The 12588-nt window shown below is 53.4% G+C and overlaps 1 protein-coding gene across 1 annotated transcript; it reads right to left on the bottom strand.

Annotated features, from left to right (window-relative positions):
• Positions 1-5000: 5000 nt before the first annotated feature.
• Positions 5001-12352, bottom strand: LOC144139784 (uncharacterized). The gene is made up of 8 exons (XM_077672041.1): positions 12307-12352; positions 11371-11438; positions 10504-10629; positions 10066-10442; positions 9790-9985; positions 9599-9687; positions 9207-9554; positions 5001-5088 (listed from the first exon to the last, which is right to left on the bottom strand). Exons 1-8 carry the CDS (start codon positions 12350-12352, stop codon positions 5001-5003), a joined length of 1338 nt encoding a protein of 445 aa, XP_077528167.1.
• Between the last annotated feature and the right edge of the window lie 236 nt (positions 12353-12588).

Genomic DNA, 12588 nt, shown 5'->3' with positions numbered 1-12588 from the left:
ATCTGGCGACATTTTTCCCATAACTTGTTACAGTTTCGCAGACATCTGGGGACATTTTTCTCCTTGCGTCGTTCAGAAAGTTTTATGTTCGTATTATCATTGATCTACTGTACAATTAAACTGAAGACTGAAAGGGACATACACTTAGCGACAACGTTACTAAAGTTTATTCTAGTAACGTTGCTTGTTGAAACGTTGCAGCGTGTTATTCTAGTAACGTTGCTTGTTGAAACGCAAAAAGACAGTGATGAGTAAGCGATGTTGCATTCGGGCACGCGTCCCAAAGCCGAGCTCCGTCGTCCCCGTCAAGCGTGTGGTGCGTATTGAAGCGAGCGGCCACCAAATGTTACTGCCTTGAAGATGACGACAAGAAGCCGAAAGCAAACTTAACATGTTTACTGCATGGCGAGAGATGAGCCGAAGCAAGACAAGAACAATGCCCCGACGGGCAAGGTTACAGTAAAGGACTCGAGCATAGCGACAGCATTGATTCATTGCTCCAACAGGAATGAACTTCATGGGGTATTATTTATACCCAAAGCGCTAACGGTCAAACAAGCCTTCCCTTTGGTTTTTGCACACGACGCGACATGGTACAGATACACACAACGCTCTATCCAGAGTTCATAGGGGTCGGTATAATAGTGGCGCACGCTGAGTCCGAGAGAGGGGAGAGAGGAGGTCTCCGCAACGGTGCCCACGTCCTTCGGACATGTAGACTTACGTCGCGTTTGCCGCTGCCGAAGTTTGAATCACGCAGACAGCGAGGCGCCAGCGATCCGGCCTTTCCCAGGAGCGTTGCAGCGTGTTGGGATCCGTTGACTGTCGCTGCAAGCCCGAGTCACCCGAGTGATACATACATACATACATACATACATACATACATACATACATACATACATACATACATACATACATACATACATACATACATACATACATACATACATACATACATACATACATACATACATACATACATACATACATACATACATACATACATACATACATGCATACATACATGCGTTGCTGTGTGGGGATCCGTTGACTGTTGCTGCAAGCCCGAGTCACCGACACAGAGGCGCCCACTCGAAAGGCGCACGTAGGGGAGGCTCCACCACACAGCAGGAAAGCTCTGCCCGAAGCTTGCAGCACAGCGGCGCGCTGATTCCTAACAGCGAGAGAACACTCACAGAGTGCGTTAGAGATAATCCTACTCATCTACATTTATGATTGGTTATGGTGACAGCCAAAAATCTACAGGCTAACCACACACATTCATTACAATGTCGTAAGAGCAGCATGCAACCACAAATGCATCCCTAGGGAGAGGATCCCGGGAACTAAATGGAATGAAACGTCTGCCTTCGCTCACTAAACTCGACCGTGGCCCCCGGACTACGACTCTCGGGAGAAACGCTCAGCCCATCGAAAGGGTCGACTTTAAGGGTTGATGAACCTTCGTCTATCCCTCCAACTCCTTCCCTCACACGCCGCAGAAGTACATACATTAATCAGGCCCAAACCCCTGCCTTTACATGTAAAATCATCCATGAAACAACCTGGCTCACCCCATGTCAGGTAAGTGACACGATACTTTGGCGTACCCGTCGCTCACAAGCGTTCTGGCATGCGGTGGAGTGACAGTCTGCGGAGATTTCTCCGGCGCCGGGAGGCCGGTCAAGCCCAACAAGGATGCCTTTGGCGGATCATCCTGGAGGGGAAATAGCGGGAAGTAACATGACTCTAGGCGTGTTTGCTGCGGTTCCTGAGTTGCAGAGAGCTGTCTCCTTATATATATATCTGTCTGTCAGTCGGTAGGGGTGTGGGGGGAGCCTATACACTGTAGTCTAGGGTAACTATCTGAAACCTTATTTTGTGACACTATAGGGTAGTCAGGCCAGTGGAGGTGGGGTTGCTCGAAACACCAACCGCCCACGAGATGACCACTTGCCGAGTTGCGGACGACTGCGTATACTTCATCCACCGCCCACTCAGGATGCGCAAGATGTAACGCGCTTCCTGTACGGCTGCGCCAGGACAATCTGCTGCCGGGGACTATAGCCACAAGCGGGTATACCACAACGCACACAGCGATAAATATCTGACTGAGGCTCTCCATAGGGCAACCGTAATAACGGGTGAGTGTCCCTGGGTCGCCCAAGGGACTCACCGCCTTGTACCGCCACTCGCGGCGTCGCGCACGAGTCGCTAGGTTGGGAAGTGTCAAAGTCCGTTGCCACCCCGGATAGTCCGGGCGTGCTAGTCATAGCCGGGACTTACATTTCCCGTGCCCCAGGTTGTGCGGTGGTTGGGGATCGACCTATGGCTGCATGAGCCAGGCCCTCCAGGAAAGAACGAATGAGTCGATTTTAAATCCACACGGGCGCTAGGTCCAATGATTCACACCCCTTCAGCCGCTGGTACATGCCCTGTTGCGGATTTCTAATCTGCCACCAACATGGACAATGATGATGATTGTAGAGGGCAATCACCAGGCACGTTCACGCGCCTGGTGATGCGTGCGGGCGCGTTCGCTCGTGATTGAGTTCGGAACGCTGCGCTTGAACGACCATGCACGGCTTTGCGTCGCTCTCTCCACGGCGCCAATAAACGCTGAAGAACGATTTTCCCTTTTCGTAACATTGGTGCCGAAACCCGGGAAGCAAGCCAGCGTTGCGGCGAGCCTTCTGACGAGCTGGGTACGCCTTTCTTCAGCTACGACCGGCATGGAACGTATCAAGAACAAGCGCGCGTCACGGCGGGCTATGAACACGAAGATTATCAGCGAGGTGGACCAGCTGCTGCAGTCTCAGCAGTTGGACCTTTCCGCCCTTCCTGTCATTCACGGACGTCTCCGAGCAAGCAATTCAGCATTGTCTGCGCTCAACGCCGAGCTCGAAGCCCACCTGACCGACGACCAAGCATCCGAGGACTACGCTTCTGTCATGGAGTACGAAGACGCAGCGAACAGCGCCCTGGCGTTACTTGAGTATCATATGGACGTCCTGAAATCTTCTTCTACGTACCAGACTTCTTCTTCGTTGGATGACGCCAGCGGGGACCGAAGAGCTGCGAATTCGGGCGGACAAGCTTTGCCTGCTAACCGTGAGTTTGGAGCACGTCTCCCGAAACTAGAACTGTTGCGCTTCGACGGAGCTATAACGCGGTGGCAACCCTTCTGGGAAATGTTCCGACATTTGGTCCATGAAAACCCCAGGCTGTCCAACACCGACCGCTTCCACTACTTAGTTTCGCTTCTCGACGGAGCTGCTGCGGAAGCCGTTGCGGGCATTCAAATTACCGAGTCCTCGTACTCAGACGCCCTAGATGTGCTAAAAAATCGTTTTGGAAACGTAAAGCTGATTGAGCAAAATCACTTAGAAAACCTGCGGATGCTCAGGCCTGTCGATTTATCTAGTAACGTGGCCGCTTTGCGGAAGCTTTACGATGCAGTGCAGATGAACCGGAGAGGACTAGAAAGCCTGGGAATCGGCATGTCATCATACGCGGCTATGCTGAATGAAGTGCTTTTGAAGGTCATACCTAGCGACATTGTCGTGGACTACTTGAAACGACAGAGCCTTGCTGCGAGCACATCTTCTACGAGCAGTCAAGTTTCGTCGGAACAGGAGATTGAACATCTGCTGTCTTTTCTGCGAGTGGAAGTAGAGTGCCGAGAAAGAAGCTGTCAAATCAGCAAGCCACCGCGAATTCATGACGCCGAACGCGGATCTAAGAAGCAGCCGTTTATTCCGGCCGCTGCGGTTCTCCACAACAAGGCAAAGATCTCTGCTTGTTTCCTTTGCGCCGCTACGGATCACAGGACTGAAGAATGTTCTGGCGACATTGACTTGGCTGACAAGCGAACTCGCCTGTCAAGTGACGGCCTTTGCTTCAGATGCACCGGAAAGGGACATCTCGTACGGAGTTGCCGAAGAAAGGTCCAGTGTCAATCATGTAAGCGCCGACATGCCACCACGATGTGCACCTACCGCAGCGCTAAGAGACCTTCGTCGGAATCGGCTGGAAAAACGCGACAGGCAGCGATGCACATCGCCACACGCAAATCAGCCGTCCCGCGACTCATCAGCGACGTCCTACTACAGACGTTTAGGGCATGGATGACAACTTCGTCGCATTGCTGCTACGTCCGCGGAGTGTTTGACAATGGTAGCCAGCGGACATTCATCAGAGCAGACGTCGTCGCTAAGCTGAAGTTAAAGGCGACTGGCGAAGTCGATCTAGCCATCAGTGCTTTCGGCCGATCTGGAGGTCCCAAGAAGAAGTTTAAAGTCGTCAGAGCGACCCTTCGCAGTCAACATGACAGCACGTCTGCTGAGGTCGACGCCATCGTCGTGCCTTTCATTTGTGAAGACGTGGCTGAAGCACCAAAGGGCAACACGCTTTTGCAACGCCTGATCTCCGAGGGGAAGCTTCTGGCTGACACCATTGCTTTCCCAGGTATGGAGTTCAAGCAAGGAGTAAGCCTTCTAATTGGATCCGACCAGATCTGGAAGTTCGCGCCAAAAACGAGCCAATTACAGTGGGAAGAAACGAATCCCGCTTTGGTCGCCGTCAGCACAAGCCTCGGATGGACCTTACAAGGACCGTTATCTCTGCGAGAGAGCAATAGATGCAAAGGCAGCACCCTCGTCTGTGTTCTCCGCACAGACACGCACGACAATGAGGACCGACCTTGCTCTTTTCAGCGGTTTCGGAAGGTAGATACTGTTGGTCTAAAGAACACTACGATTCCCCATCCAGATGAAGATGCATTGCGCAGGTTTGAAGAGTCTACGGTCGACAACCGCAAGAATGCCCTTTCCAGACCTCATAGGTTACCTCGACAACTTTCTGCAAATGAAGACGGCGTAAGAGCCTACGATAATGTTGTGAGGCAAGGCAAGAGCGCTGACCACGCAGAAAAAGTTGTGAAGGGCCACATTGAAAAACGAATGAATCTCAACTGCTCCTCACAAGAAAAGAAACGCCGGCTACTGGAACCTGGAGATGACCGTTGTAACCACTCCATTGGCAACGCTCATATGCGACTTTTTCACTGTGGAGTCGGCAACGCTCTCGCTGAAATAGGTGAGAGTGACGGGGAGGCTACAGGCCGACAAAGCATGAAGTTTTCGGACGTTGTGAATTGTGTTCACTTTCCATGCAGCAAGCAACTGCGACCACAGCGCTGCCGAGGGACGTAGTCTGCCAATTCCAGTACTTTTTATAGAGCATGGTCAATAGATGATAGTGTTTGCCAAAGACGCTCACACTATAGGATCTGACAAGTTCAGCTAATGTGCTGTAGAGAATGTGCTTGACTAGTGCTAATGTTGTCTGCTTTGTATCTATGCGAGTGAGCATTTGGTGGGCGCGGAGGATGTTGCGGATTTCTAATCTGCCACCAACATGGACAATGATGATGATTGTAGAGGGCAATCACCAGGCACGTTCACGCGCCTGGTGATGCGTGCGGGCGCGTTCGCTCGTGATTGAGTTCGGAACGCTGCGCTTGAACGACCATGCACGGCTTTGCGTCGCTCTCTCCACGGCGCCAATAAACGCTGAAGAACGGTTTTCCCTTTTCGTAACATGCCCTACGGCGCCAATCATGCCCATGGGACACCGCATTGAGGTAGGTGGGGCTGTGTGTTGGGGGGGGGGGGGGGGGGGGGGGGTGTTGGACGTCTGCGTCACCACCTCTCAGTACTCCCCCCGGAGCGGATGGCCGATGCTCCTGGTCCCACGTTTATACGTCCTGGTCTTGTCCTCACGCCAACGATCGCCCCACCTTCTCAGAGCACGCCTTCTACCAACTCGTACCGCCTCCAGAACCTCTTCAACTTACCGTGACTTGTGCATCGTAACCTGACCTTGAATTGTGTTACGTGTTACCTGTACGTGCGGGACCACTCTTTGCAGTGTTATGACCGGGCTGCGGAACCGGCGCACCCCCGAACGAACCTCGGCGCTAATTAGGGCGTTCGTCGGTATCGGCTCGCGCCACGTGTCAATCAGCATTGGATGCAGCGGTTCATCGATCCTGCGTGAACCGTTCCCCTTCACCTCTAAGTGACTTTAGCAGAAACGAGCAGGCGTGTCCGGGCACGCGACTTTCCGAGTCATCCCCGCCCGGGCGATTCTGGTGAAACAGCAGACGTCTTCGGGAGAGCGGACCATGAAATCCGCAATCGGCGAGCATCGTTGGCCAAGCCCCGCCAGGCGCGCCTCGTACGGGTAAAAAAGGGTCTCGTACCGGTGGTGCCATCGCATCCTCTCCCTCGCTGGTCGAGTGCGCAAGACAAACGGCTTCGCGCGACGTCGGTGCCAACGTGTGAGATTGTGGGTCTGTGATTGGACCAGACATTTGAGAGTTGAATTCCCTAAGTGGACTCTAGGGACTTTTGCTTGAACAAAAAGGCGGTGTTGCGAGCCCCCGAACGTCGCTCTCGGGTTGCTTGTGTCGCTCTTGGGGTTGCTGCTTAAGGAGTGCGTAAGGCTGGCCGCCAGGCATGCAAACGCCTACAGCCGTTTGATGAGGTCGGCCTCCTCGAGGAAAGCCAGGACAAGTCAAGGCTTCCCGCCGGATGGAGTTGGGGCACGTCGGGAAAAGCAGGTCCATCAGGGTTTGGCTGGCCAGCCCGAGACGCTGGAGTGCGGCCCGAAGCTGGGGCATCGTGCTGGCGGCAGGAGCAGAGTAGGTGCTCCAGGCTCTCGGGCTCTGGGTAGTCAGGTCATGCGGGCGGCGATCAGCGTTGTCGGTGCAAGCGGGCTGCCACGTTGCAGCAATAGATCCGCATGCGGAGGAGTATGGAGCGGGCGTCCCTGCTGATGTGGCCACCAGGCAGGACCTGTGTAGCTTGGCCTCTGATGACTCTGGGGTCCGGGTGGCGTATTCCCAAACCATATCCCGTAGGGGCGCAGGCCGATCACACCCCCTAAGCAGGGGCGCAGCCAATCAGGTTAAAAAATTGCAATTTTTTAACCTCCTTGGACGCAGCACCGTGACGTCTCTACCTATATGTGCGTGACTTCATGCGAGGTGGATTTTTTCTTTTTTTTCCCCTTCCCTCGTTTCGGCTGCTTTGCGGGTGGCCGATGGTTTCGCTCCGCGGGCAACTTGTGTTGTACTATTTATATTTTTCTTCCTGCTATTTCTTGTTTATACACTTGTATACTTTTTTGCGTGTGTGTGGCTTACAGTGGAGCCACGAGCTGTGATACAATGCTGGCGAATTAAAAGGCCAGACACTACAGAAATATATATATGTGGTAGCTAAAAATGCGTCGCAGGAAACAGACACAAACTGCTCATCTATACCCATCAGTGGATCTCTAAAAAGTTACAATTTTTTGCCGCTATTTGGACTCCGAGATCACTATCGCAAAAATAGTGCGCCAAGTAGATAACTTTTTTACTTAGTTTTATCTCTGCTGCGACTACCGTGACTTCAAGCTCACGGGCAACTACTCATTAGTCCCACCGAAAAGAATATACGTATCTGAGTGAGTGTAACACTGCATTAAATGAGAGGCCATGGGGCCCTGGGGGAGCAAAGATGAGGAGAAAAGGGGAAGGCCACAACTCGCACAATGAACACAGTTGCAGTCTTGGGGTCCTAATCGCAAAATGAACACATTAAAGTCAGTCAGTGGCAGCAAAACGCACAGTTCACACTTAAATGCACAGTTCACACTGTGGACAACGGACAACGCGGTTCACAGTGAAAACAGTGCACGCTGCAGACAGTTCACATTGTATACCGAACGGGAAAGTCGGCCAGGCTGCTACACCAATTTGTAGAGTCTGTTTCCAAGGGCGTACTCGGTAATTGCTTCTAGTGCGGTGGGATCGTCACGGACCCGACTAACATGTTCCTGTTCAGTCGCAGGGGCGGGACCTAGAGTTAAAAGCTGGTGGCGATTACGGTCGAATAATGGACAGAACCAAATTAAGTGGTAACGATTTGGTTTGCCTTCCCGATTACAGGGGGGGCATCAGCGCCATTCAGATCCTGCTGGAGCTATTTATAAATAACGTATCTTATGCAGCAAAATCTCTGTGTGCATGAAGCACAAATTGTTAAAAATAACTAATCGACATTGGCAACAGCGTGAGTGGTAGCACGCATGATTACTGATATCAAACTGGGCCTGGTGGTTTCAGTGAAGAGACTGTGGTCAATAGCCCTGTACAGAAGACATATATCAAGCTCCTCGAGTACTTCATTTGCTGTACAATCCAACTATTATTTAGCCCTTGGTTGGTATATATTTTCGATATTGTTTCCCTAAATTGTTATGACCAGCAGTGTAAATTATGCAGAATTCATGACAGAGTGTAAAACGTGTACGTTTGAGCTGGTGTCTTTCTTATCAATGTATCACCCTTGCAAGAACGATACACACCTTCCATTGCTGTTAACAAAATGTCAATGTTTTCCTTAGTGGCACTGTTCCTGATAAAGAATAATGCAATGAAGTTAATGTTAATGAAATTCAATGTAATAGTGCTTATGAAAGTGCCAAAATGTAGCAGCTTTTGCAGCTGTAATATTTCGAAAGAGTAGGACAGTTTGTAAATATAGTCATGGGTAATTGGCTGCCTTTCTTGTAATCCTTACCTGCAGCACCGAATCGTGTTTTGGGCTGTGTATATAGTGAAAGAGCACCCAACTCAATTGTATACCCTTCTGTGTGCTGTAGAATGAGCTTTCAATGAGGGTGTTTGGTTTCCGGACCGTGTATAATTGCCACATGCGCGTGAAAGCGTCCATCCGCGCGCGCGCACTTCGAGCACCGAGTCGAGCGCTTATTTAGGAACACGATCGGAGGTCAGCGTCAACTTCCAGGTGCGCAAGAAGAGCGCGGAGAGACCAGGGGCTCAGGTACAAAAGGTTAGCTTCTACCACATGTGCGTAAGCTTCCCCAGCGCCGCAGGCCAGCCCCGCCCACGGAGCGAAACCATCGGCCGCCTGCCAAGCAGTCGAAACGAGGGGAGGGGGGAAAAAAGAAGAAATCCACCTCGCATGAAGTCGCGCACATATAGGTAGAGACGTCACGGTGCTGCGTCCAAGGAGGTTAAAAAATTGCAATTTTTTTTATCTCTTTGGCTGCGCCCCTGCTCATGGGTGTGGTCGGCCTGGGCCCCTACGGGATATGGTTTGGGAATACGCGTCCGGGTGCATCGTCTCCACAGCTCCCGCGCCAGGATGGGCTGTGCGGCGTCGAAGGGCCACAGGTTGCGGGAGCCAGGGACCCCCTCTTGGTTAGCACTAGCACCTCTGGCCAGGGCGCCAGCCACCTCATTGCCGGTGATGCCGACATGAGATGGCAACCAGTAGAGCCGCAGGTCACAGCCACGGGACTCCACCAGGTGAAGCTTCGCTTCCCGCGACCGCTCCACGTAGCCGCTGGAGTTCGATGGCTGGTCAGCCGCTCGCAGCCGCAAGAGAGCGGGCCGGGAGTCGGTGAGGATGACGGCCCCTGTATCTGGTTGCCCTTCTCCAGGGGCAGGTCTGCAGCAAGGTGCATCCCGGCCAGCTCTGCATGGGTGGCCGTGACGGGCAAGGGCAAGCAGCACGCACACTCGACTGCTGCCATGGCCGTGCAGGCGGCTCCTGCTGTATAGAACTGCAGGAGGCCGGCCGCCTCGTCCTGCGGCAGGGCAGCAACCTCCTGATGGACGGGTACGTGCTCGAGAGGCCCAGGCAGAGGCGTATGGCCCGGCGCTGGTTCATCTCCAGTTCCTTACACCGCATTAATTGGTTGCAGGTGTACCCGCGGCAGAGCATGCAGGACGGCCGAGGACGCCATTCCATGGAACACTCGCAGGGCCACCGAGAGCGAGCAGCCCTGGCCTCGTGCTAGCAGCCTCCGCACGCCCCGCTGGACTCCTATCGTGCGCTGCTGGAGTGCCCTCACCTCTGGGATCCACGTCAGCCGGCAGTCAATGAGGAGCCCCAGGTATTTGACCCTGAGTCACCACGGGAGCGGCTGGCCGCTCAGGGTGAGGGAGGTGTTGTCCTGCGTGCCTGGTAGCCACGTGGATGGTACATCATGGCTTTTGTCTTGGCCTCGGAAAGGTGCAGGTCACGGCTTCTCAGGAAGTCTGCGACCGCTCCCAGCACCTCCTGGAGAACCGCCTTCATCTTGGACAGCTGTCTTGTTGGCCCGTGCATACAGATGGCGACGTCGTCCACGTAGACTGCAATTCCCACTGTATATCGGACCCCAGCGGCAGTGCAGTCTGGCAGGGGAGCTAGCACTAAGTTGAACAGGAACGGGCTCAGCACGCTCCCCTGGAGCACCCTAGAGCGGACGTCTCGTGGGCTGCTCGTCGCCCGGCCGACCTTTACCCGAAGGGCCCTGCCAGCCAGAAATGCCTGCACATAGCTCCTGAGGCGCCCCACGACGCCCATGCCGTCCAATGCCTCCAGGATGGCGGTGTAGGGGAAATGCCGAGCTCATATTAAGGAAGGCGAGGTAGGCCACCTCCTCGTCGTGGCGCTCCTGCTCCAGCATGGAGACGACGTCCCTCAGTGAGGCAGCAGTGCGACTGTGCCGCCTGTAGCCACTCTGCTGCTTCGGGGGGAAGACGCCACGATGGTCAGCTATCCACTGCAGGCGGGCCAAAACGGGGCTATTTTATGAGCTTGCCGGCCGCCGACGTGAGAGACACAGGCGATATGCTGGCATTTATGGGTGGCTTACCCACCCTCAGGATGAGGGATACCAGACCCACCAGCCAGGATGCCGGAAGGACACCCGCTCTCCACACTCGTACGCAGGCTCCAAAATTAGTTTATTTCTCTCTCTCCCCGCACAGGGCATTTATCTGAGGGACGGAACCCACGGTCCAGCCTCCTCCACCTCCCGCTTTTCCATCGCGCTACCCCGACATTCTCCACCATTGCCGCAACCTTCGCCTCACCTTGCCTCAACTAACCCAGGAGGAAGCAGTCATCTGGGGTCGATTACAAACAAACACATTACAACGCACCCACCCTACACGCTATTTCCCCTACCCAATAAACACTCACCTGTCACTTGTGCCCCTCTCCTAATGTTACCTACCACATGGTGTGGGCCTGTCAACACACCCCATCGCTCACCCCCAATTCCAACTCTTCCCCAGAGCAGTGGGAGGGTTCGCTGGTCAGCCCCGTCACGCTGGCCAGAACTCTCTACCCGGCGCTATACTCCAGCGCATGTAAACAATGCGGAAACAGGGCGGACCTGCAACATATGGTCTGGGCTTTCCCGAACAAGGGATGCAGAAATCAAAAGAATAAAGGTCAGAAATTAGTGATAAACATTAGAAGCTCTGAGCAGCGGGAGACCATACTGCTGAGCTCGTACCTGGGAGATCAGGTCCGTCTGGTCCAGATGGCCGAGGCCGCCGCTAGGGAAGTAGTCTTGGCTGCCCACTGAGGGGGGAGGGGGCTCTCATCAAGACTTTTTTCCCTGACCCTTTATCTATGGACAAATAAATGTTTTCACTCACTTACTCTGGTCACCGGTGCCTGCAGCCAAGGCTCAAGGGTATCTGTACTGTGGCGAACCCACCCCACCGAGTGACAGCTCAACAACCACCGTTTGCTCTATTAAACGTCTCTCTCTCTACACTATATATATATATATATATATATATATATATATATATATATCTATCACGCATCCCTGACTGTGCAGGAGAAGGAGGGGGAGGAGTGAAACTATTCTTTTGACGCTCCCTCGCATCGCACGGGAGGCGCAGCCTATGTGCATAGCCATTCAGCTACCTTTACTCTTTTCTTTCCTCCAACGCGCCCCGCGATAGGGGGGTGAGCTTGTAGCATCATCATCATCATCATCATCGCTGCAACGCCTATCATCATCAGTGCCTGCGCGTCACAATCAGCCCCCGCGCTGGTCTCGTGAGAGGCCAGGCCATGCACACGTCTCTGGTACCGTCCCTTTCTATCCCGGCATGCGCTCCACAAATGAATGAAGCCTTATTTTCCACCAGCTAGCTTACGCCGAGAAGCGTAGTCCAGGCTCTCCGGTGTGGCCGCGCATGCCACAGCTTCGACGTGGGTCGCTATAGATCTAGGAGTTCTGCAACGAAGTGGAATTCTGCCGGTAGATGAGCGACAGCGCTTCGTCCTGTTGTGCCTCCTCCGCCCCGTAGAAACAGCGGAGAAGTTCACGTGGACCCACGAGTCGTGGTTGTTGGCTAGCCCGTAAAACTGAAATATAGAAAGAGAACTACATTTAACTCAACCTTCTATTTACTGGACACATTTGTGTCGTCACCTTTGGCTCGCTCATCCCTGAGCGCGCCCAACAGCAAGAAGCCCATGGAATTCGCTCTGCAGACGACGCGCCATAATTCGTGTCGTTGCGATGGGAGCAGTCAATGGTATGCAGTATACACGAGAGAATGTTTCGTTAAATAAAGCTACAGGCGTAAGGAAGAGAGATCGCTGGCATGCCCACCTGTTTTGCTTTTGAGCGCCGCTCGGCAAGGTTCTAGGCTAAAACTGCCGGTGTTGTTCAAAGCTCACCCTATGCGCCTGCAGCTTGCAGATAATTCAT

Source organism: Haemaphysalis longicornis, unplaced genomic scaffold, assembly GCF_048455015.1.
Source record: "Haemaphysalis longicornis isolate Haplotype H1 unplaced genomic scaffold, Haemaphysalis longicornis Haplotype H1 scaffold_5, whole genome shotgun sequence".
NCBI lineage: Eukaryota > Metazoa > Arthropoda > Arachnida > Ixodida > Ixodidae > Haemaphysalis > Haemaphysalis longicornis.
Note: the sequence above shows the minus strand (reverse complement) of the source record. Positions and strands in the feature narration are given on the sequence as shown.

What these genes read in the sequence shown, in the direction of transcription:
- LOC144139784 (XM_077672041.1), bottom strand. Translation starts at nt 12,352, where the DNA reads ATGGGCTTCTTGCTGTTGGGCGCGCTCAGGGATGAGCGAGCCAAAG. An exon ending in CAGGGATGAGCGAGCCAAAG is followed by an intron (nt 11,439 to 12,306) that starts GTGACGACACAA and finishes CTCCCCCCTCAG; the next exon opens with TGGGCAGCCAAGACTACTTC. An exon ending in AGGAGCGCCACGACGAGGAG is followed by an intron (nt 10,443 to 10,503) that starts GTGGCCTACCTC and finishes GCCATCCTGGAG; the next exon opens with GCATTGGACGGCATGGGCGT.